This window comes from Mauremys reevesii, linkage group 13 (genome assembly GCF_016161935.1).
Source record: "Mauremys reevesii isolate NIE-2019 linkage group 13, ASM1616193v1, whole genome shotgun sequence".
Lineage (NCBI taxonomy): Eukaryota > Metazoa > Chordata > Testudines > Geoemydidae > Mauremys > Mauremys reevesii.
The window spans coordinates 43,489,499-43,515,443 of record NC_052635.1 but is presented as its reverse complement, the minus strand read 5'-3'; the positions used below and the strand labels follow the sequence as shown (position 1 = coordinate 43,515,443).

Sequence of the window (25,945 nt, the reverse complement as noted above, 5' to 3'; positions counted from 1 at the left end):
CCCTGCTGAAGCAGGTCAATATTCTCCAGTCTGGTGGCCTTCAGAGAGCCAAGTACAGAACCTACCTTTTCACAGGAGCCTCCCTGCAATTGCAGAAGCCAGGCAGAGCCCAGAGGAAGGGAAAATCATAGAAAGAAGAAAAGTAGGAAGAGGAAAATAGAGGCGGGAAAGCCTCCAAAGATAAGCAACCAACCCCAAGAAGCATGGGACCAGAGCCCATTTTTGATATTCCTCCTCCACTTTATTCTACTGGGTATTTTTAGTACCTAGATACCTGGGTCAGATGGTGCCATGACTGTACTTTGGTTTCTCCATTATACAAATACCTCTCAACCAATCGAAGCACAGATACACAAACATGGGACAGTCACGTCTGAACAAACATTTACGTAAATCTCTGCTGTATGACTACTACCCTGAAAATGCCCGTCACAAAAGAGGTTAAGTGTCCCTCAAGGCACAAGAAGGAACAGTGGGAGATGGAGGATGGAAGGGGAGGTGGGTCTTTCATATCGATTCAGCTGTGGGCACCAGGTACTATGGTAAGTAGACTGGCCTCTTGGGTTATATACCAGCAAAGGTTAATAAGTAATAAGTAATAAGTCAGCATTTCTTGTTCAAAACTTCTTTTAATAAACAAAAATTGGTCTGTTTTCTACATTGAAAACTTTCATGAAAAGCTTTTGTTTAGTTTTTTTTTAAATCACAAATATTGAAATCTTGGAGTTTTTAAATTTTCTCCTCTTCCTTCCCCTTTCCTCTTTTTTCCCCTGAATGCAGCAGAGTGAATGATGTCTGGAGAGGGTGGGTTTTTTGAAGAGGTTGGGGAGGAAATCCATTTTTTCCTTTTGCTACTTTGTAACTTTTCCAAGCTTCCTCAACTTTAGAACAGTTACAGAATAGCAACAAGAAAAAATGGTGATGGAGGAGGAAATTGACTACCCATGAGTTATGCAATTGACCTTAATTCATGTATTCTGCAGAGGCATCTGTAGAATACATGAATTGCTTTCCTTTCGCTACCTGTTGTATAAATGCAATAGAGCCCTAAAGACAGTTTTATAGGTTTTATCTGTCTAACAAATACTTTGTATGATTATTGCTATTCCAGTTCCTTTCAGATCGCCACAAACACAGCTTATTTCAGAAGAGAAAGGTTAATCACAATCATTTAGATTTTTGTTCTGTAACAAACTGGTTGAAGAAAACTGATTTTTCCTTCATTTAATTTAAAAGGGGAAAGATGCTGTATGGTCTGGAGCAGCAAGAAGAGAAAAAGAGACCTTATAATGAAAATATTTGTAAAGGACAAGATTCTGCCCTCCCTAATGGAAAAGTGTTATTTTAGTTGAATGGGATGAAACTGATAGGAATCGATCTTTAAAATCTGTACCTAGAATGTAATACAATGAGTTCCTCTCTGTAGGCATTTTGAATCATCCCATAGAATTCTACTGCACTGCAGAGATATAATTTTCTATACCCCCAATAGGCTGATTCAAACTTGTATAGAAAGATTGCATTTCTCTCTTATTCCACAGCAGTTTTCCATAAGAGCTAATACCCACAGGCACATAGGATGGATGGCTCCTGTCCAGAGGTAGAGAGGTGTGTGCATATACACACTCATGCACATCTGCTTATGTCCAAAGCTCCTTGTCCCTTCCCCTCTGCTATCACTTTCCCTTCATTCTGGCCAAATCAAGGAATCCAGTCTTGGGATTCTAGTGGCTGTAGTTCCATTCTCCTGGTTTCATGCTTTGTTGCCAACCTGAAATTCAGGCTGGGTTTGCACAAGAGTTACCTGGTTTACCTCCTAGCTTTGGCAGAGTTTAACAGTTATGTCCTTCACATGGAATTGTAGCCTAATGAATTACACGGTTGTTTATCTATTCTTCTTTAGCAAATGTTTTGTTCATTCCACCCAAGGACCAGTGATAACTAAGAGAGAGCCTTGATGCTGCTTGGGAATTCATTTCCAAAATCTGGATTGTGGCATTAGCACTCATTGCTTGGACAGCATTAACAACCACAGTAAATCTTTGCATGTACTGCACATAACATCTTTCATCTGAAGATCTTAAAGTGCCCCGTAGTGTCTTTATTTTACAAGTGGGGAAACAAAGCCATGAAGATGAATGACTTGCTGAGCTCACTCACTGCATTAACAGCAGTTTGGAACAGAACCCAATTCTTCCGGCTCCCTTTCTCCTGCTCTAACCAGTCATGCTACAGGCAGGCTGTAACAGTCTGCTATGTCCATTCATAAGGTCACAAAACCATTGTTTAAAAATACAGGGCCTAAAGAAAATGGCAAAGGCACCTAACGGTCCAGGATGGGGATGGGAAAAAGAGAGTAGAAGTTTAAAAAAAAAAAAAAGAAATGGGGTGAAATGGACTGAAAATTCCCAAAGATCTTTGGAGAAATGCAGATCACAGTAGAAGAAGCAGGGGCAGAAGCACTAGGGGGACAAAGGCGGTAGCAGGTAGAAGAAAGGGAAGTATGAAGAGGAACATAGCTCCTAAAATGACAGGGCAAAATCCTGCCTGAATAAGGACTACAGAACCATCTGGGAATTTTGTCTGGAGTACAGACTGCACGAATTGACCCTTAGAGACAAATGGGGAATTCATACCTGCCACAGTGCTAGAGCCAGCACAGGAACCGAGAAGAGGAGCCTCTGCTATTTAGAGGCCGGTGGGGACTAGGTCAGCATTTATGGGGCATTACAACAGCACACAATTGCCAATGCATAAGACACCCACCCATCCCTACCTACCTCTATTACCAACCCTCTGTGCTAGTCTTCTTTGTAGGAGGCCATTCTGGCTCTGCATCTTACACCAGGGATAGTCCCTGCAGGCCTGGGTGGCAGCTTTGCAGCTACAGAGCAATCATGAATCAGTCCCTAAGACTATTGGGATCATTCCATCTGACAGAGGTGGCATGAGATCCATTTTGCCAGATTCCTGTGAATTAAACAACCCAACAGAGGTCACTGCTGGAAGGAGATGGTGATCGATGGCTGGTGCTAGCTACCCCTCCAACGACCACACTGGCAAATTTTATTATTATTTTTTTTACAAAAGAACAAGGAACACTTTTTTGGACAGGCAAAGTATGATTTTTTTGTAACGAATAAGAACAATTCTTAGTGGCAATAATGCACTGTTGGGTAGAATCTATATCTGTCCATTTCTTACAGTGGCTGAAGGCAAGAGGCAAAGCTGAATATTTCATCCTAATGCACCTAAGGCAGGGTGTTATCTCTTTACAACACACACCCCATTGTGTCCCCTTGTCTAACCGGCTAATTGATATACTGTGGTGCTGGCTCTATATGGTACATATTCCAGGGTTAATGTCACACACAAAGCCAATTAAATGCCTGATTGGATGAAGTGGTCAAAGTCAAGTGACCTGTTACCAGCCAATCAGGGTTCAGGAATTCTAAATGTCATTATAGTATGAACATTAATTCCCTACTAAAAAGATTAAGCATTTAACCTATGACTGCTGGTTCTGATGAGATATAGAAAATCTTTTGCACTCATGGGAGGATACCAAATTGAACTACTGTGAAATGCGGAATATTCTCCCTGTTCCCATTTCAAAGGCACAGCCTGATAGCACAATGGCAGCATTGCCGCATTTCACAGCACCTTCCAGTTAGTTAAAAATGATCAAAATATGACAGCGTGCGTTACTTCAAAGGGGAGATTAATTTGTTTTGTATAATACAGTCTGACTTTGAGCCAGCTCTCCCCACCCCCTGCTTCTCATGCACCCCTTCTCCAATGCAGAGAGCTGTCATTGAGGAAAAACTGCTTAGCAGCCATGCTTTTTGATCTCCTCCTGTAAGCAGCAACACTGTTTATTTACCCCTTTGAAACATAGATATTTCTGAGCTTTCCCCACTGTCTTCCGAGTGAGTGGTTTCAGCAAAGAGAACTGTGTTCCTGTGCAGTGTATCTACCTGCCATTCCTTTGGGTATAGTTCCATTTCCTGCACATTCTGAGCCACAGGGAGGCATATGAATGATTTCCCCACTGTGTCACTCAGGGAGGAGGAGGAACTGTGGTCATTTGATAAGCGTGGTGCTCCTCTTCATGCTGCTTCACTGGGGCATGCATAGCTCACGGGGATACAACGAGCATCCCCCAATACTTTAAGCCATTGCAAAAGTTCCACTGCCTGGTGCCCAGCTGCGTGCAGAGTACACCCAGGAAAAGATGCACTGCTTCAGATGTGACTACAAGGAGTAGACTAGGAGCATCCACTAAAAGAATTCAGTATACAAAGCTAGTATAATATATCCTAATAGCTGGGGATGGCAAAGGCCCTTTGGACGCTCAGGGCTACCCCCTGCAAGTGAGGGAGTAAATACTGGATATTATACACTTAATCTTGGGCATTGCTGGTAAATTTTGGCAACTTGTTTGTGGGTAAAAAAATAAATACCAATTTTACTCTGAATGCTGTTAAGCACCTTTGTTTTGCTATAGCTGATCCCACTTTCTAAGGATTTGGTAACAGTCACAGTATTGGACATAGCATGTTTGGGATGGAGCAATACTTTGTATATAGGAGAGTGTATGTCTCAGAGGCCTGGAGTAAAGGGATGGCGTGAGGCACTAGCCCATTCACCTCCGCCGTGCTTGAGCTGTGAACATATCAATGAAAAGACTTGGGGGGGAGGAGGTTGTCTGTTTGTTTTTGTGCAATTGCATGTCTAATTTGCACATATAGCAGCCTGCTCTATGTAGCAATTTGATGCACAGATGGCCAGCTATAAGTCTAGCTGGATACATTGACTGCTGTTATGTGCACAGTGCTGGTAAAAACATGTGCCCAAAATGCACATATTTTTGCATTGACTGTTCTGAAAATCTGGATGTAAATCATTAACAATTTATGGCTTTTACCTTAAACTAATATATTAGCATTGAAAAGAGCTAAATATGTGGGGGGAGGGCAGTGCTTTTGATGGGGAGGGGACTACCTTCCTTCCCCATGCTATCCCAGTGGATGTACCCAGGTGAACCAATAAATGGAAAACACCAGAGGCAGCTGGGGTGATGAAGTGAATCTGAGATTGAACATTAAAAGCCTTGCAACAAGCTGTGAATTTGTAATTCATCTTTTGCTCCTTTTCTTCCAGCTTGCTGCATTAGAGAGACAAGTGTTCGATTTCCTGGGATATCAATGGGCTCCTATTCTAGCCAATTTCCTCCACATCATCATCGTTATCCTTGGCCTCTTCGGAACTATTCAGTATAGGCCACGCTACGTAGTGGTGGTAAGTAGCATTCGCTTTCTTCTGTGCTACAATTACCCAGCCAAGTCCGTGATCAGGTCTAGTGGACACTGGGTTAAGGCTGGAACCATTCATGCACAGATATTCAGCCATTAGAGATTTTTATCCACACAGAATCACAGAATCGTACAACTCAAAGGAACCTCGAGAGGTCATCTAGTCCAGTCCCCAGCACTCATGGCAGGACTAAGTATTATCTAGACCATCCCTGACAGGTGTTTGTTTAACCTGTACCTGCCTGTGCTGCTTTAAAGAGCACACTATTTATTCTACTCTTTGCTGTATTTACTCAGCACTTTTGGAAAAGATTAAATCATATTTATTATTTGTATTACAGTAGCAGCTACAGGCCACAAGTGAGACTGGAGTCCCATAGTGCTGAGTGGTGTACAGACACATAGTAAGAGATAGTCTCTTCCACTGAGAATTAACCATCTAAATAGACAAGGCAGACAAAGGGCTGGAGAAAGAAAGTGTTATTTTCTCCATTTTACAGATAGGAAAACTGAGGCACAGAGCGATTAAGTGACTTGTCCAAGGTCACGTAGGGAGTCTGCAGCAGAACTGGGTGCTGACCTAGATACAGAGCTGGGTACTGACTTTCTATAACTGGAGATGATCCCAGGTCTCCTGAGTCCCAATCCTGTGTCTTAATCGCAAAGTCATTGAGGACTTCACTAATGCAGCCAGAGGTTATGGATCTATTACATGAGTGGATGGGCGAGGCTGTGTGGCCTGCAATGTGCAGTTCTGACTAGATGATCACGATGCTCCCTTCTGGCCTTAAAAGTCTATGAAATCATCCTTTCTTGATAAGTAGATGCTCAAGTTTGAGGCTCATGAGGATCTGCAATTCTGCCTTGGTTATGCTAGCCGGTCAGATTTTGTGGTCAGTGACCACTGGATCTTTTCAGAAGCCTCCTGGAATGGAATGTTCATTTTCTGGCTCTGCTCATTGTTGGTTAGAAACCATTTTTGACTGAAATGTGTTTTTTTAAAAACCAACATTCAGAAATATTTTTAGATACTTAGAATCACATTCTGATGCCAGCAAGCATCTCTCTTTACAGGATCTACTGCCTTATAATTGACCTAAACTCTATATGATTCATGTTCCCCTTCAGCTCCACTTTATCACTGTCAGTTGTTGGACAGATAAAATCCTCAATGACAGGGACTGTGACTTAAGTAATAAACTTCTGCCAGCTGGCAGGTTTTTGGGCAGGAGACAGTTTGCAGTCACCTCTCTCTGTGAAAGCTGACAAGATGGAGATCAGGTTGTGACTCTCGGGCTGTCTGACAACCTCCTAGCCTCATACTGGGGCACTCGTGCACAAGTGTACACTCTTGATGTGCGTGAAGTGTACCTGTCGACGTGGGTGGAAGACAATTAAGCATTGGAATAGAAAATGCCAGGGGAAGTTCATTTAAAGGGGTCTGAATAGTATTTTTCTGAGGAATTTGGGATTTTTCTACAGACATTGTCCTTATTCAGTTTCCCTACGTGTTGACAGCTTTCAGACTTCATTCAAAGTAAACCCAATCAACTAACAAACTTCTCAGAACACGAAAAAATGCATTCTGGTCACACTTCATATGAAGAGTTACCAGCTGCATAGAAAGCTTAGCTGAAGTAAGTTTCTTGAGTCAGGATAAGTAGGAATCCAGCAGAGCAGGGCTTTCCAGCCACAGGTCAGTAAGACAGATACCGTGGGTTCGTTGAGTTTGTCTCAGTTTCTACTTCACACACCTGAGACCAGCTGTTCCTCTTCCCCTGGGATGCTAGGTTATGCTGCACCATTTCCTCCAAGACTCTAAATGCTGATCTGGTGCCCAAGGGAAGGGACCCACAGGCTGCTGGCTGGCTGGCAGAGTTTGTTTCTTTCATTTATGTATTTCTAAGCATGTTTATGGAGATGAGTGACATAACAACTGCACCCTTCAGAGGAGCAGGTCACAGGAATTAGAAATGGGGCCCATTGCACTTGCCCTTTGTTCTAAAAAAAATGCCAAGGTTATTTGTCTGGTGGTGTTTTGAAATTGAGAAGTCACCTGGATCTCAGCTGGAGCCCTGAGGAGCCTCCCATTCCTCCTAACTTTTGGCCTTACTCTGCCCTGTAAGCCCCTGAACAGCAGCCACTATCTTCAAGCTGAGGACAGATTAATGTGACTCCCTCCAAAGTCTGTCATCTCTCCTTGGCAGGCTGCTGTAAGAGCCTGAAAGGGGAGCCAGAGCCAGCAAGGGCCTGATGTTAAAATGTTACTGGATCTGACAAACCTAGATTAGCAAGCTGAAAACTCAGGGCCAGATCCTCAGCTGGGGTTTATCAGCACAGCTCCACTGACACCAATGAGATACATAGATTGATCCCAGCGGAAGAAGCCTTCACCAGGGAATGATGGGGCGGTGTTGCATTAACAAGCCATGCTGCAGAGCAGGACAGATGCAGCCTGCTGCCTATGAACCCTGCTTTTGGGAGCCAGATCAGAGCTCCATAACCACCAGAGAGCTAGAGCTTCATTGAAACATAGTCAAATGCCAGAAGGGCAGAAAGCGACCGTGAGGTTGATTTTGGGCATTTGACTGTCTCCATTTGACTGTATCACATGCAAAGCATGCCAGCTTCCCAGAGCACCCCGATGTTCATTAATTCTCTCCCCCCGCCCTTTCCTTTCTAGTATGCCATCTGGACTGCCATGTGGGTCACCTGGAACATCTTCATCATCTGCTTTTACTTGGAGGTGGGAGGACTTTCTAAGGTGAGTAGGAAGGTGAGCCTGGCTGATTGGACAACAGCCTGTGCATCAAAGGAAATGGAAGGGAACCTGCTGGGGAACAAAGTGTGGGGGAGGGGACTTGCCAGGAGAAAATGCTGCCTGCCCTCTTGATGATTAAAATTAAAGAGGAAAAAGGGGAAGAGTGCTGCCTTCTTGCATCGACTAATGCAGTCTGATGCTTACGGTCCCTCTGGGGGAGAGACACATGTTGCAAGAATTTTGTAAAAAGGTACATAATAAATACTAATAAAAACAAGGGCAAATTTCTTGGAGTCCCCTAGCAGAAGTGTCAATGGTGGCTTGATTTCCCCCCTATCAGTCCCTGCACACAATGGAATCAAATAATATTTCAAACTGAAGGTGGGAAAGGGACCTTGTGGCAAGGTACAGGGGGGACCATTGCATGAGAGCGGGTTAATTCCTAGCCAGAGTTCAAAGGCAACTCTGGGAGGCTGAGAGCTAATTAGGTTGCAGCCCAGCCTATTAATAACACTTTAGAAGAAGGGTGCATTGTTCTGAGGGGAGAGAAATAAGGGTTTGTGCTGATCAGACTCCAAAGCAGGGAGTTCTGGGGAATCATTGGCAGTGCCTTGTACTGTTTGCATTTCTGAGTTTGCTCTAGGGAAGGAATGCATTTAGGGACTTTAGCTCAGTTGGTGTTGAACTCAATTAAACCAAACTTCTTGCAATAACTCACTCAGGGAGTTTTCTCTCCTTTTACTCTACCCTTAGCCTAATGGCCCTCAGACAATTTAGGAACAGGGACACCGTGTTTCCAATTACACCTCTCTGGAGAGTTCAGTAAAAGACCTTCTCTGTGTCCTATATGAAGAGTAAAGCTGAGGGAAGCCAGGTAGATGCATTGTGGCATCTCCATAAATGTGGCAACGTAGGTGACTGCTTATCATAGGCTAGGCACTTCCCTGCCTCAGGTTCTCCATCTACAAATAGAGATAATAATACATGCCTACTGCAGGGATGTTGTGGGGATTAAATTAGTCAATATTTGCAAAGTTCTTTGAAGATGAAAGGTGCTAAATATTATTGTCTGCTGCATGAGGACAGAGTCAGAAATACTGGCAATTGGAGCCAGTTCCTAACCTAAGCCTGGGCTCTAAGCAGTGAATTGCTAATGAATATTGCTGTAGTTTAATTAGCTCAAAGTGGTTGGAGGAGCTTGGTTCACTTTAGAACACTTTACATTTGACCTGAATTCTCAGGCCATATGTCTAAATTACAGACATTAACTGGAATTGCTCTACGTTTTATCGGGTTTATGTTAACTCAGTGAATGGTCACAAAAAGCCCGTTGCAAATAGGAGAAACTTTAATTTCCTAATTCCCCAACTAATCTCTGTTTTCTGAAGTAGCCACAGAAACTCACTGAAAGAGAGCTCTCGCCTGGACCAGTGATTATCATTGGTCCGAAGTGTAACTTCAACACTGGCTGCAATCAGTTAGATACTAGGATCTAGTTTTGGTTAGTAACAGTCTGAAAGCACCTTTCTGGAAACAGTAAAACTCAGATCAAACTGTCCCTTTGATGGTTCACTGACTGACACTCGTGTTTTCTAGCAGCCCATCTCTGATGTATGTTTGCTACCCTTGACCTGTTTTACATTATCTGAGTTTTACGGCTTGGAAAAAGACTCTGCAATTCAAACAGGATAATACAAATGCCATTCTGCCACCTATCAATGAGCTTTAACCCACTACCTTTGTCTCATGGGAAACTTTAGCAAAGCTCGCACCTTTATATGATTATGTTTCTACTGCTGCAAATCTTTATTTAGTCAATGGGACTACTCAGATGAGTGGGGGACTGTTTGTGTGAATAAGAGTTTATAGATTTGGGCTGCACTGCATAACTCTTCTATTTTGTCTCCTAGTGGATTCTCCCTTGGAGCTGTAACAGAGTTCACACCATTGAGGGGGTGGCAACTGGCAAAAATAAGTAATGTTGCTGGTTTCATGAAAGAGCACAATAATTTACAGCTGAGCTTTGATTTTTTCACAAATTGTTTTTGTTTGAAAAAATGCCATTTTTTTTTAAATTATGAAAAACTCCTTGTATCCTAAGAATGGCAAACTATGTCTATACACAAACAAACGAGAGATCTTGTCAGCGGGATGCTTGTGGAAATGAATTCCAGGATTTAAGGTAGAATTTTGGGTGTGCTTTGTGGTTTAAAGGAGGAGACTTTAAAGATGCATTGTCCCAGAATCTCTTTCTCTCCAAAGACTGCACTAAATGGGAACTATACTATCCTGTGTGAACAAGATGGATAAGTGCACCTAGCAGTTGTCTACGCACACGTTTTGCACTGGTTTAGGGTATGTCTACACTGGAGCTGAAGGTATAATTTCCAGCTCAAGTAGACATACCCACACTAACTCTGATTGGGCTAGCGTACTAAAAATAGACATGTAGCTGCAGCAGTGCAAGGGTCTAGCCACCCAAGTATGTACACCTCTACCCCGATATAATGTGACCTGGTATAACACAAATTCGAATATAACGCGGTAAAGCAGTGCTCTGGGGGGGGTGGGGCTGCGCACTCCAGGTGATCAAAGCAAGTTCGATATAACGCAGTTTCACCTATAATGCGGTAAGATTTTTTGGCTCCTGAGGACAGCATTATATAGGGGCAGAGGTGTACTTTGAGTCTCAAATGGGATTGTTGTTGGGTAGCTAGCCCCTTCCACAGCTTGCGCTGCCATAGCTACACCTCTGTTTTTAGCACTCTAGTTTGATCAGAGCTGGTACATGTATGTCTGCTCAAGCTGGAAATTACATCTTGCAGTTCCATTGTAGACAAACCCAAAGTTTAAACTGGTGCAAACCCCTGTGTGGACTCCCTTATTTCAGTGTAGCTGAAACCTGTTCCAAAGGGCTTAACTGCACAGATAAACTTTAACGATATGTGAATATGAAACTATTTAGTTGAACTAGTGCAAATCCCTGTGTGGATGCTATTCTATCCCTTTGAGTTGTTAGGGTTTTTTTGTTTTGTTTTGCTTTTAAGCTTATTGTAAATTGATTGTGAACAGATTTAAGTTAAACCCAAATAAACCACTCTAAAACTGAAATCAGCATGTCCATTCAGGACTTTACACTGATCTAATTAAACTGATACAGGTTTGTATGTAGACAAGGTTAGTCAACCTAAATTAAACTGAAACAACCCTAGTTTAAACTGAAATCAAAGTGTCCACAAAGCCTTTTTGCATCAGTTTGACTAAGTTGGTTCAAAGTCACATCTAAACTGATGCAACTCTGCATGTGGACAAGCTTCTATCCTGGCCTATGTGGGAACCACCACGGCCTCCTGCACCTCCAGAGGCCTGATCCAAAGCTCACTGAAGTCTGTAGAAAAACTCCTATTGACTTGAATGGGCTTCAGCTCAGTCCCCGTAAGAACTGTATTCAGGAGAGTACCCAGCCCTGTGAGCTCACTGGATGAACCACCTCTGGAAGATGGCAAGAGCATTGCAGTATCAGCCATTTGCTGAGGAGCATTGTATGGTGATGCCACAGTGGGGCAGGTATCCCTGCATGTGTGTACCTGAGGGGGATTCCTGTCCCTAGGTCTGTGTGTTGTATTGACTGTTCACCCATCTTTCCATGGGAGCCCCTATAAGATAGATGGGGCAGGCTGGGGAAGCCAGGTAGCATTTCTGACCACCCCAGTGCTTCTCCTTTTCATTTCTGGCAATGATGTATTGTCAGATGCCTGGCTGATATAGCTGTGTCAGCAGGTGGTTAATTTATAATGACAAAATGCAGCAAGGGCAGTGAGCTAGAAAGAATAGAGTTTGTTAAAATGGCAGCTGGTAATGACAGCCCTGTCCAGTTCAGACAGGTGATGACTCCGGTGGGGAGACAAGGGGGAAAAGAACCCTGATTGTTTCTGCTTTAACAAGTTTAATATATGCCTGGTGAGGTGAAAATATGAGCAACGAGGAAACTGCTCCATGTCTTTGTGGCAGAGAAAGTCATTGCTGTATATTCTTTATGTGGTCTGGTGAATAGCTCTGATTTCAGGAAGGTGCGGGGAGAGAGGATGGTGGTTGAGAGGGTCAGGGAAACAGAGAAGAGAAATTACACAGCTGTTGTGCATTATTTGTAGAACACCAGCAGGTTTTTAGGTGCGGGCTTGTTTCTTGTGAATTATGGGAGAAGGTCGTCTTCCTCTCAGGCTACACCTACACTATGAGCTAGGGGTGTGATTCTCTCGCATAGACACACTTGTACTAGCTCTCATCTGAGCTTGTGCACTAAAAATAGAAGTGTAGCCTTGCTAGCACAAGCAGCAGAAGCGATGGCACAGGCTAGCCACCCTGAGTATGTCCCCAGGGGGTTCAGTCATGTTTGTTAGGCAGCAGTGGCATGGGCTAGCTGCACTATGCTACCACTACATGCTACTATTTTTAGCGTGCTAGCTCAAATGAGAGCTAGTGTGAGTATGTCTATGGGAGCTGAGAATCACACCCCTAACTTGCCGAGTAGACGAAACCACAGTCTCTGGTAAGTGTTTTGACACTGTGGTGCTTCAGCTGCCCTCTGCTTGCACAAGGGAAAAAACCCCCTTCTCATCTTCTCAAAAACGGGCTCATTCTCTCACCCTTCTCCTCCCTCCGAGGGGTTTCCTCCTCTGTTCCCTCTCAGCCTCCTTCCTCCCCTCCAGAGTTCAGCTGTCCCTTCTAGCTGGGGCCCTCTGCCTGCCCTCCCTCCTCCTCCTCAGCTGGCTTCTTACCCTGGCTGCTTTTGGCCTTCTCTAAAGAGGTCCTGGCAGCTGCCCTTGGTTTCAGGGTTTCCCACCTCTCTAGTTTTGCCCCCTGAGCCCAGCCCTTGCTGGCCTTAGTTTGCTGGCCAACCCTGCCCCCTCTGCGGTTAATTATTGGCCCTGGCCAGGCCTCTGCATGCTGAGGGCCGGGGCCCTTGGGCCGCGTATGGGTACACTTGACAGGGCGAACACTGCAATGGGATTGGCGCTGGCCATCCGCCGAACCAAGGGCGGACCGAACAGCCAGCAACCGTGGTGCGTGGCTGGCGAGTTTGTCCTTGTTCTCGTCATCCATTGCAACTTGTAGTGGCCAGGTGGGGCATATTCCTCTTCTCCAGTAAATCGTGAAGGAGGCGTTCTTGGGCCGGAGGCTTAGGAGCTTTCCTCGATGTTCTCCTCGCTTCTCATTTGTTCTCGCAGGTACACACCCTACTCTACCGAGGTCCTTTCTCTGTAGGAGTATTGGGCTGCAGGCCCCGAGCTTTCTGGGGAGCGTCTGCCAGCGTCCGTCTGGAGGCGTCCGTCTGTAGTGCGACTCAGGCTCCCCAGTCTGGGGCTACGGTCCGGCTGTATGTCGGGCAGGTCGTTCTGGCTAGGCATGCTGTTCAGGCCAGGGCCCTGGCTGCCCCTGCCGGAGTGGCACTGGGCCATGGTGCCAAGGCAACCATGGTCTGTACCCCGGGACCTGCCTAGAGTACCCACCCCCGGGGGTCCGCTTGGGCCGGGCCACTTTCTCACTTCAAGTGGGCCTAACTTAGCGTCTAGCTTCTTGCTTGTGGGGCTCAGGCCCACCCCACCCCACATACCCCAGCCATTTGGCGAGCTTCAGCCTTCCCGAACACTTGGAGTTTGCGGTCAGGTACAGCCCTTCTCCTCAGGGTATCTGCCACTACCGCGTCCTCCCCGTCTCGTCTGCCTATCATATATAATAGCCAAGGTAGGCAGCAGCGCAAGCAAACGGGCTATCCCGTAACAGCTTATCCATCAGCAAGGCAGAGTAGCGGGGCCATGGGGGTGTTGTCCAAAGGAGCTGATTGTCTTGCTTCTCTAGGCCAGAAGGCCGTCTTCCTGTTCAGGAAGAGGACCAGAGTCTCTGCCCCCCGGAAGGTCCAGGTGGAGTGGTGTAAGTCCGGGGGGCATGAATGAGATCAGTTCCTAGATTCTGATCAGGGTCAGGATCGTCAAACCGGGATATCTCGCTCGCTTTGAAATCAGTCGTCAGGGACACTGCCACCTGCAGGAATCTCATACTGCCGGACTGGACCACATGCTAGGACCCTCTTACTGGGACCAATACTGCATTCCTCTCCCATCTTCCTCGCCAGACTTTTTCCTGACCTCTTCCTCGGGATCTCTCTGCGAGATGCTGATGGTGAACTTCCGTTTCCTGTGATGTGATGGTTGACTTCCGTTGACGTGGACCTTCACCCCGGCTGACCGGACCGAGAGTTGTTCACCAGGCTACTCTCGGATATTTGACCCTGGGTGGGCTGCGCGTCTTTGGGCCTGATTGGACCGCCGGGACGGGGGGCCCCCGCCGCTGAGGTTTCTCTATCCTGCCATGGGTTTCCTGCCATTTTTCAGCGACCTGGCTTGGGCACCCAGGTTTCAGCTGTCGGACCTTGTCGTTAACAGGGTCTGGTCCCTGCCATCTGGCAGGGGCTCATCCATCCTGGCCAGGAGCTTGCTCTCTGCCACTCCCCACCTGAACTTCACCTACCTCTGGTCTCACCCCGTAGGCCCACTTCACCCCCTTCTCCTCCCGGTTGTCTCCCTTGGCCCTAGTAGGTCCGTTGGCCTCCCGGGTTGTAGACATTTGTCATTGTGTTCTTCCGGTGACCCTGTGCTTTCTCCTCTTTCTTTTAGGGTGGGTAGGCTATGCCTGGCTACCCTTCCCCAGGTTTTCTAGCAGAGGGGAATCCCTCTTTGGGCCCTCCCGGGGCCGGAACACAAACAGAACGTAAGCCCGGAAGGGTGAGGGGTATCCGGAGGTGGAGGGGTTCCACAGAGCAGCAGCACGCAGTCCCAGTCCTTTTGACCCGTTTTTCAAGCAGCTTCGGTCTCGCTCAACGAGGCCATCGGGAGGAGGAAGTACGTGCGGGACGAGGTCGCGTGGGTCCTTCAGGTCGCGTCCTTCATCGAGGTGTGGACAAAGAGGGTGCTTAGGTATCCTTCAGGATCGCTTGGTCTGTCAGAATATCCCTATGGTCTGGAATCCTGGTATCAATCTGGGACTGGTCTTCTTGGGGTATCTGGGGGTGGGCATTGGACAGGGGGACCTCCAAGGTATGGACTTGGCAATCGGGTGGTATAATCCCGACTTGCATATGGTCCATAGCTTGGCCTGATCTCCCGGCTCTAGAGAGGACTCTGATCGGGCGGCTGAGGAAGGATGGGGGGATTGGCATAGCTGTTGGGGCCGGGGGAGGAACAATACTGACACGGGAGCCGTATACCAGCCCGGCAAACCTCTAAATAACAGGCCAAAAACCTCCAGGCCGAACCCGGTGCCCAAAAGGCCAAGATGACAGGTCCGGGGTCCATTACCGATCCATCCCTAGATGGGCCCCAAACAGATGGATCAAGGCGAGGTGGGATGCCGCGCTACGATGGCCAACCAAAGTTCGCTCTTGGACCGGACTACTCCCTTATGTCTGGCTCTTTTAATCGTCCTTCCCCTTTCACTCACCCACGTCTTCCTGCTCCACCTCTACCACTTATTTCTGGTACCTGATACTTCTTTAAAAATGTTGGGCCTGTTTGGCCATAGCGGATCCCCCCGGGGCCCCTCCTCGGGAGGCCCCCCTCCCCCCCTCCCCAGAGGCCCCTCTCCCCTCCTCTGGCCAATTGCCCTGGCGCCCCCTGTCAGCTGCGCCTGTCCGGGGCTGGCCCTTCTTTCCCACCCCTAGGCGCCCCTTCTTTCCCCACCCTCCGCCCTGTCCCCCCTCCTGTCAGCCTCCCGTCCTTGGGCTTCCCCTTCTTCCCCCCGTGGAATCGCACTCCCCTGGCCAAACTCGTGGGGCCGGGAAGGGTCCCCCCCGCGGGGAAGCGGTCCCCTCCTGGGCACCCGCCCCCCTCCTTCCCCCGGTAGGGTAGGCCATCCGGCCTCGGGAAGCGGGATCGGAGAAGCGAAGTCCGAAGAGCGAGGAGTCGGGCGATACAGGTGGGGGGAGGGGTTCCGGGTGCGGTCCTACCGCGGCAGGGTGTGGCTCAAGCGGCACATGTGCCGGCGGTCCAGGTGTCCCCGCCAGCTGGGATGCAGGGCACCAGATTCACTGGCCACTGAGCAGAGACCAGCGTGGTCTCACTCCCAGAGACCAGCGTAATTGCACTGCCTCTGTGTATTAATGCGGTGTATCCGAGGGACCATCGTGCGAATGTATCTATGTCCCCCCCCATCTCCCCCCATTTTCCCCTTACCTATTACCGCCCAGGCTCCCATAGTTTAGGGCATTGGGCAGCAATGGCCAGCAGGCATCACAGGCACATCAGCCACTTGGTATCCCCTTGGGCAGCCTGCTTTCATCCCTGCAGGGGCGCAGCCCCCGGGCCTGCCGGGCCCCAGTCTTTCCGGGCCTCCCCCTCCTCCCTTCACCTCCTGCCTCCTCCTTTTTCCGGCCCGGGGCGGGGGCCTCGCGGGGGCCCGGGCGCGAGGCTGGGGAGGCGAGGGGGCCCGCCTCCCGGAGTCTCTCTCTCTCTGGGAGGCGCCTCTCCTCTCGAGGTCTGAGAGCAGTCAGATCATCATAAGAGTCTCATCATAAGACCAGGTCAGTATGTCGGCGGCAACCCTCTCTGTACCCTATGTACCCAGTATGGCTAATACCAATTCTCGGACCGTCCATACCCAGGCGGAGGCACTACCTTCTCCGGACCATAGGATCGCGGTCGAATAACTGGGACCTGTCCTCGGTGTCCTACCTCGTACTTCCTTTGTTTCCGGGCCTTCCACCTCGCCTGCGGCGCCAGGCCTGCCGTCAGCCGGTCAGCAGCGCTGGCGGCGAGTAATCCGCTTCTGGCCGAGCGGCATCTGGGGAAATCGCATAGGCAGGCAAAGTGCCTGCCTGCCCGGCCAGCCCACCTGCGCTGCCGTCCCGCCTCGTGGCCCGGCCGGCCTCTCGAGGCCTCCTCTGGCCTCATCTTCGAGGAGTAGTATCTCTCCGTGCGTCGCGGTGCTGGCCCTGCGGGCCCCTGGGCCCCCTCCCTGTCATGCAGGTCCCAGGGCTCCACCTGATCAACTACCTGGGTCACTACCCTGATCAGGCTGCTCGATCTTGGGCTGCCTGGCTCATCCTCAGCTTGCACTCCCTCCTGTTGACCCCGGGCCCCACCCCCACTGGGCAGCCACCTGCACCAGTGGCTCCTGGTGGCCCCTTCAGGGCATCCTCCATCCTCTTTTTTGAAAAAATTTTTTTTTTTTTTTTTTTTTTTTTTTCTTTTTTTTTTTTTTTTTCGCCCGGCCTGCTGCCCAGTTACCTGCCACCTCACCTCCTGGGCGTCCTCCTGACACTCCTGCCAAAAACACTGCCCCACCTGTTGTGTGCTCTAGCGTCCTGCTAGCCAGAGCACAGGAGGCTGCAGGAAAAAAAAAAAAACCCAAAAAAAAAAAAGGCTGATTCTGATTCCTTCTCCCTCAGCCTCAGTTTTCTAGTCTCCTCCTTCTTTTTTCCTCCCTCCGTCCTCCAGAATGCCAGTCTCAGAGTTCAGCTCTCCCTCCTTGGCAGCTGCTGCTGGCTTCTGCCCCCCTCCTCCCTCTCCTCCTTGTCAGAGGAGGGTTTAAAAGGTCTCTAGCACTGGGGGGGCCAGCTGGCTGATTAGTTTTTTTTCCAACCCCTGCCCCAGCTGAACCTTATTTTGCTGGCTAAGCCTTCCTGGCTAATTGTTACCCCTCTCCAGGTAGTTAATTGGCCTGAATTTGCCACAACACCCAGATCTAGGTGTCTCCTCAACTCAAAGCAAGACTCTATCTCTTTCCTTCCTTCTTCTCATTTTGTCTTTTACTCCCCTTTCATGGAGCATACTTCTAGAGTAGCCATTACATCCTGGTGTTGAGCAAGAAGCTGCTAAAATATCACCAGAACAGCCAGACTCGCAATGTCTCTAGTTCAATTTTGCAAGCCACCCGAAAAATGAGAAGCATCTGAAATGTCAGGTGTTAGCCCAAATGCAGCCTCCAAGCCTTTTGAGGTTCTCTCTTTGATACTTTATCTACAAATGTTCAAAACATTAAAGAGAGAAAAGATTGGTGGCTATAAATTGTAACAAAAGTGCTGCTAATATTCCTGAGAAATTTAGACCCAGATTTCCAAAACTGTAGGCATAATTACACATGCAAAAATCAATGTATATTTTTACCTAATTTCCATGTGCAGTAGCAATAAACATGCATTTAACCAGTCATTTGGGCATGTGATTAGTGTATGGGTCCATAATGGCAGTAACCGTGTGTGCAAAAGCATACAGGCAGTTCCACATATCTAGACCCAGATGTTGCAACTGGAGTTAAACTGAACCCTCTTCATTTCCCTTTTTCCTAGACTCATCTGACACCATATCAAGCTGAGTTATTTTTGTCCAAAAGGAAAATTCTCTCCTCTTCTGAGTACTTTACATTGGTTCCTTATTCCTTGAACAAGAAAATCAGTCTGACAATTGTGATTATTTTTTTACACCTTGTCATTTTTCATATTTTGATATCTTATCATAGAATCATAGAATCTCAGGGTTGGAAGGGACCTCAGGAGGTCATCTAGTCCAACCCCCTGCTCAAAGCAGGACCAAACCCAACTAAATCATCCCAGCCAGGGCTTTGTCAAGCCTGACCTTAAAAACCTCTAAGGAAGGAGATTTCACTACCTCCCTAGGTAACCCATTCCAGTGCTTCACCACTCTACTAGTGAAAAAGTTTTTCCTAATGTCCAACCTAAACCTCCCCCTAATTCTTTCCTTTATAGAATAAAAGGAATGAAATATTGTCTGCCAGAACTTCATTAGGCGGACAGCAGACAAATGGATTGGCAGACAAAGGTCTAATAAAGTGTTTCCTGCTACCTTGCAATGATCTTTTGAAAGGTCTTTGTAAAGCAGGTCCAGCTGTGCCAGTTTATTTATGACCATGCTTTGGTCATACAAGAAACATGGAAGACCTGGACCTGAAATGTTGCTTTTCATCTTCAGCAATGTGACATTGATGTGCTTCCTAGCGGGTTTGGTGCAGACTCCTGGCTGTCTCTGCTCACTGTTCAGAGCACGCTTGTAGTATCATGGTGACATACTGCTTCTCTGAGCACTTTGTACAGCTGCTCTATATCACTGCAATTGGTGCAACTCCTGAGATTCCACTTCCAGACTGCTGCTTCTCTTCCTCCTGACTTTTCATATTCTCCCTCTTCTTTCTGTCTATGCATCCATCTAGCTAGCTATTTATAATACTTGCATCACCGTGGTATCTTGGATACAGATCCAAATATCACAATAAACTTCTCTAGATCCACTTGCTAAGCGTGAAGACACAGCTCATTTACACAAGCACACTTTTTTAGGTTAGTGGGAAATGCCAATCTAAATTAATAATTAAAATCAGGCTGCTAAAATGTACATGTCTCTGTCTATTCAGCTGCCACATTGATTATTCATCATACTCTCAGGACACTGAAACAGTTTTGAGAGACAGTTTGTGTCTGGGTGTCACCTTTAAACCTGCCTCTGTTCATTCTTTTCATCTGGAAACTGTTCATCGTGGAATGGTGATTTTTAAATTTTCCCACCCAGGCCTGATGCTCGGCCTTAACTCTCTACCAACACTGTTCTGATCACTTATAGGAGTGTAATTTTCGTTAGCCATCATGGGAGTTATTTGCATTCAAGAAGAAAATAGGTAGAGCTTCTCTGGGATAGCTATGGTACCTGAGCAAATGTTATCAGATGGAGGTGAAAGGAAATGCACTGTTGATAATAATTACTCCCCCCACTCCTCCTCCTGAATTCAGAGAATAGAAATCCATTACTTGGCCTTTAAGTACGACAGCATTGTGAACAGACAACGTAAGTCTAAGCAATGATAAAAGTAATTCCCTTGCTGCCTCAGTGAGATGTAGGCACTTAGCATGCACTGCTAGGAGATAAGAATTATTGTTTCCCTTTTTGATAATAAATTTTTCCAACCTAAAAGATGCAAAATTATTCCGCCATCAAGCTCTGAGGGGTTGTGTGACTGGGCTGAACTTGCTTTGAGAGCCATTACTGCTGCCTTGCCTGAAAATGAATGAAAGGGGAAGCGGGCTTCAGAAGGCAGCTAGTGAATGAAGAAACCCAGCAGTCTCTGATGATCTTTAAGCCTCATAGGGCTAGCCTTTCCAAAGCTGATTCTGTGGGTGCTAGGGGTGGGGAATTGCCTCTAATATAAAGGTGTAGGAGATGTAACAGGAAAAACTCTCATACTGTATTAGATTTTTTCCTCCCCACAGCACCACCACAGTGCTGGAGAATCGCAAATAGGCATCAACAAGGTCCAGCGACAGTTTAAATTGAAATGTGAGCTTGGCTGGCCTTCAGCGTGCTCTTGAGAGGGAGCTTGTATCACCACTTCTCTCATATTTCTTTTCAGATTGAAGGCTAAGGAGGTAGCAGTAACCCTTTAAATAGCCACCTGTCAAGAAATGGAGGGAGTGTAGAGATATACCGATCTCTGTTCCTCACTGAATTAACTGGGAACTGATAAGTATTTCCCAACGCATCTCCCACTTCTAGTCACCTTTTCTTGTGCATTGTAAGGAAAATTGCAAATGCTTCACGGAATATTTTTGTTTCTGTTTCTGAAATCATTTCCTGATTCCTATTCTTTTGCCCTGTTTTTAATGAGCTGCTTCTGTGATTTTCATACAACACTAATTAACTGCCCCCTTTGGTTTTTTTAGCATTGCAATAAGGAAAACAAAATGTTAGCAGACTGCAGTAGGAGTCCAGAGATTCTTCCCCTGGCCTCCCAACTAAAGCTTAGCAAACAGAAGTCAATAAAACATTTGCCTTGAATGTCCTTTTACTATGCTTGGTCACTGCAGGTGTCCCCCAAAGAGTGACTGCCAGGAGCACTGGTAAAAAATGGCATTGATCTCAGTGTGCAGAGAAACAACACCTCCATTCCTGTCCCTTACCCCAAAACACTGTTGGCAAAATGCCTCATCACCTTTTCAGAATGATGTGTGCAAAACGTCACTCGCATCTTCTTACACAAGACCACTCTCAATCACATCATGTGCAAGCATAATGGTCGGTTAGGCTGATCATTTGTATGTGCGAGTGACTGCCTGCTCCACTTGAACCTGTAAATGTGCCAACGTTTTTCCAAGCAACTCTTAAAAACTGGGCGGGAGGGAGGGGGGGGGGTGTCTCTCTAGGAACCGCTCAACTTTGGCACTGTTGTTTCTGCTTTCTGATAGCATAAACTCTGCTTGTGCTTGCAGCTGAGGCTATTTGTATGCCATTGCACTGAGCACTTTGACTTTGTATTTAGCATTCTTCTACCGGCCTAATTCCTTGCCATATCTGACATCTGTTCTGCAGCTTATCTAGGCTCAGCTCAAAATGAGGCTTGCTGATGTCTGGTGACTACAAGTCCATCTCCTGCAGCAGAGGGAAGCAAGAGCTGACTCTGTGAGGATTTCCAAAGGGGAGGAAAGCTGTCCCATTGTTTTTTCTCTTGCCAGCTTTCTATAGAGGCAGTCTACCCTCCGTGGAATCCAGGGATGGAGCTGGAAGGGGCTCTTCACATCAGTCAGGCAAAAGGCTGATGGAGACCCCTGCAGGGAGCAGGTGCCAGCTGGGGGAAGACTCAGCTGGGAAATGGGGGGAGAGTGACGCCCTGGAGACAAGACCCTGTGGGGCAGTGAGGCTGTTTTGAATCACTTGTATCTGTGGTAATAAAGGGAAGACCTGAGCGGAGCTGGAGATGAGTCCTTGTCTGGAGTGTGGTTTTGCTTTTTCCAGCTGGTGGATCTGCCCATGGGCTCCTGGGGTCGGGGAAGAAGAGGGTTGAGGGGAAGCACTGTACTGTACAGTACAGCAGCGGCTTGAGCAGGCTGGCCGGCTCTCACTGAAGGGGGAACTCGTACAGGGCATAATCATGGGTCCCGGGGACTGTATAAGATGGGAGGCGAGTGCGGGGGAGCAGCAAGCTTGAGGAAAAACGGCATGACTCTAAGGAGGGGGAGAACATATGTGTGCAATCTGTGAGGGAGCAACACTTCTGTTGGACAGAGCAGGCCAGTGATTTTCCCGCCAAAATCCGGCAGCTTCCAGAGGCTGCAGGGGAAGGAAATTGGTCACTAGAAGCTTCTCCTCAGGTGTCCCTCAGCACAGAACCTGTGGCACCCAGCACCTTACATTAGCTTTGTTACCCCACAGGTGGCAATCTGATTATTCCCCCCCTCTTCCAAAATGCAGAGGATTCTGTGTAAGCTCTACACTGTTAATGGAGTTTTCTCTGTTGTCTTTCCTTTAATATTGGGGCTGCTTCGGCATGGGTAGCACACCACAGCTTCGCACCCTCCTCCGTCCCCGGCAAAGCACATCCCATCTTTTGCTGTGCTCATGTCAGGAATTTGGCAGCTGTCTTTTTCTAACTTCATTGTTCATGGCTCCCAAGATGTGCTTCCCAGAACACTTAATAACTGCCACAAAACGTGTTACTGAGCGCTACCTTGTTGTGGGCTTGCAGGCTAGTCTACATAGGATTCATACTGGGGCGGTTGGCTTCTCAGGACTTGGGAACTAGGAATTAATGCTATACGTGAGCTTCAGCTTAGGAAAATTAAAGTCTGTCTGGTAGCCTATCAAAATCTGTCTTGGTTAAGAATTAACTGAGTTCAGATCAGCTCTACTTGCAAGCCCAGTTTCCTGCCTGGATCCAGACTCTGATTTTTGCTATTTCCCCCACCCCATCCCCTGTCTCAGTCTAGGACCAATGGCCCATTGTAGAGGGCGGTCACCTGCTCCTGCCTGGAAGGGCTTAAAACCTGGGCTGATTGGGGAAGTAGGCACAGCTGGGCTACGCCCCAATCTGGCCGCAGCTGGCCCTTATAAGAGGGCAGTGGACTGGGGAGCAGTCAGTTTCTCTCTGCCTTCAGAGAGAGAGAGGGGCTGGCTGGCTGGCTGGGAAGCTCAGGGTGCCTAGAGTGAGGTGAGGCTGGGGAGCTCCAGGCTGACAACTCGCCAGGCTGCAGGGCCTTGTCCAAGACGCCATAGAGGCACTGGGTTGCAGAGAGAGGCAGGAGGTCCAGACCCAACCTTGCTTAGGATGAGTGGCTTATACTGCACTCTGCTCCAGGGTGTGGGGGCAGTTGGTGACTGGCAGTGGCCTATCACTGAGGGATAGGGTGTGGGGGTTCCCCTGCGAGGGGAGACCCTGAGACTGAGGGATGTACTGTCAGGGGGAAGCACCTCAGATAATGGGGCACCAGAGTCCAGGGAGGGATGTGGGGGCCCAGCGGCAGTGAGACACCGGCCTGTAGAGGGCGCTCTGGAGGCTGGAGCGCTAATTCCCAGAGACGACCTTCAGGAGGTGCCGCAGGGTTGAGTCTCGCATGCTTACACCCATCCAGTCCAGTATCTTAAATGAGAGCAGCCGGTACCAGATGCTTTAGAGGAAAGTACAAGAAGCCCTGTAGTTATTGTTGGACTTGCATTGTAAATTCTGTGTTTATTCCTATAGTGAAGAGGTATTTAGATTCTAGGACAGGCACATATAAATCCTTCCACCGCTCTCCTATCTGCTGCTAGAGCCAAAAGGTATTGTTGAGTCTACATCAAAGTGACATGCAAGGTCTGTTGGGGTCCCAGTGGCACTGGGCACTTAGCACTTCCCCGCAAAGTATTGCTACTATTCTTTTCATCCCCTGCTCTTCCCACAATGCTAAATTTGTCTTTCATCAGTTGCAGGGAAATTTAAGCTAGAAGCCCCAAAGCAATATCCCAGGAGTTGCAGCTGTGATCCCAAGTTACTCAGGTATCATTTTTCCCAAAGGAAGGGGGATTTGTTATTGTTGGAAGTGCTACCTCCTCATTGCCTGTCAAACCCTTGGACTACCCGTGCTGTGTTTCGCCATGTGACACCCAGAACTGCATGCTTTAGTGCACTGAACCAGCGACGCTGTGGGAAGCAAAGTAAAAGGTAGCTTGTGAGGCAGAGATGATGTGGAGTTCTTGGGCGAGTGTTAATTACGAAGCTATCGATCACAGTGGAGGTCAGTTCATCAGAGTAATTTGACCCAAGAGGTTGATAGTAGGTCAGTCTGTCAGAGTAATTTGACCCAAGAGGTTGATAGTGACTAAGGTCAATAGAAGAACCAGAAATGCAATAAATCTGAATACTGAGATGGAGATGGGAGGGGAATTTATTAGATACATTTACAGTTAGAGGCAAAGAATTACTCCAGCTGTAGATCCTAATTCTAATCTTGCCAGGCGGATATGTTCAGACATGATTCTGCGAGTAGACTCAGTGCTCCATATTTATTCTCCTTCTATGGCAAATGACCTCTTGGCGTAAACCATTGCCAGGAACTTTTCCCTTGAACCAACATTGGAAATAATTTAATTGCTAGTGTGGATGATCTATTTTTTTCACACACAAAGAACAAAAGAATAGCCATGCTGGGTCAGACCAAAGGTCCATCTCTCCCAGTATCCTGTCTTCCGACATTGGCCAATGCCAGGTGCCCCAGAGGGAATGAACAGAACAGGTTATCAAGTGACCAATCCTCTGTTGCCCATTCCCAGCTTCTGGCAAATAGAGGCTAGGGACACCATCCTGGCTAAAAGCCATTGATGGACCTATCCTCCATGAATTTATCTAGTTCTGTTTTTTTAACCCTGTTGTAGTCTTGGTCTTCACAAAATCCTCTGGTAAGGAATTCCACGGGTGGACTGTGCGTTGTGTGGGGAAAAAAATACGTCCTTTTGTCTGTTTTAAACCTGCTGCTTATTAATTTCATTGGGTGACCCCTAGTTCTTGTGTTATGAGAAGGAGTAAATAACACATCCTTATTTATTTTCTCCACACCAGCCATGGATTTTATAGACCTCAGTCATATCCCCCTTAGTCGTCTCTTTTCCAAGCAGAAAAGTCCTAGTTTTAGTAATCTCTCCTCATATGGAAACTGTTCCATACCCCTAATCATTTTTATTGCCCTCTTCTGAAACTTTTCCAATTCCAGTATATCTTTTTTGAGATGGGGCAAGCACATGTGCACACAGTATTCAAGATGTGGGAGTACCATGGATTTATATAGAGGCAATATGATATTTTCTGTCTTATCTGTCTCTTTCTTAACAATTCCCAACATTCTGTTTGCTTTTTTGATTTCCGCTATACACTGAGTGGATATTTTCAGAGAAATATCCACAGTGACTTCAAGATCTTTCTTGAGTGGTAACAGCTAATTTAGACCCCATCATTTATATGTATAATTGGGATTATGTATTCCAATGTGCATTACTTTGCATTTATCAATGTTGAATTTCATCTGCCATTTTGTTGCCCAGTCACACAGTTTTGAGAGATCCTTTTTTAGCTTTTGCAGTTTGCCTGGAACTTAACTATCTTGAGTAGTTTTGTATCATCTGCAAATTTTGCCACTTCGCTGTTTACCCCTTTTTCCAGATTATATATGAATACGTTGAATAGGACTGGGCCCAGTACAGACCCCTGGTGGATGCCGCTATTTACCTCTTTTCACTATGAAAACTGACCATTTACTCCTATCCTTTGTTTCCTATCTTTTTAACCAGTTACCAATCCATGGGAGGATCTTCCCTCTTATCCCATGACAGCTTATTTTGCTTAAGAGCCTTTGGTGAGGGACCTTGTCAAAGGCTTTCTGAAAATCTAAATACACTGTATCTACTGGATCCCCCTTGTCCACATGCTTGTTGACCCCCGCAAAAAATTCTAGTAGATTGGTGAGGCGTGATTTTCCTTTACAAAAACCATGTTGATTCTTCCCCAACAAATTATGTTCCTCTATGTGCTTGACAATTTTGTTCTTTACTATAGTTTCAACCAGTTG

The 25,945-nt window shown here is 47.1% G+C and overlaps 1 protein-coding gene across 8 annotated transcripts in view; it reads left to right on the top strand.

Annotated features, from left to right (window-relative positions):
• Positions 1-25,945, top strand: part of NKAIN4 (sodium/potassium transporting ATPase interacting 4) — an 82,065-nt gene that overhangs the window by 30,825 nt on the left and 25,295 nt on the right. For all 8 annotated transcript variants that reach the window (XM_039497359.1, XM_039497354.1, XM_039497361.1 and 5 more), the window contains 2 exons: positions 5,164-5,301; positions 7,999-8,079. In XM_039497359.1, the coding sequence (XP_039353293.1) occupies positions 5,164-5,301; positions 7,999-8,079 (219 nt within the window). The remainder of the gene's footprint in view (positions 1-5,163; positions 5,302-7,998; positions 8,080-25,945) is intronic.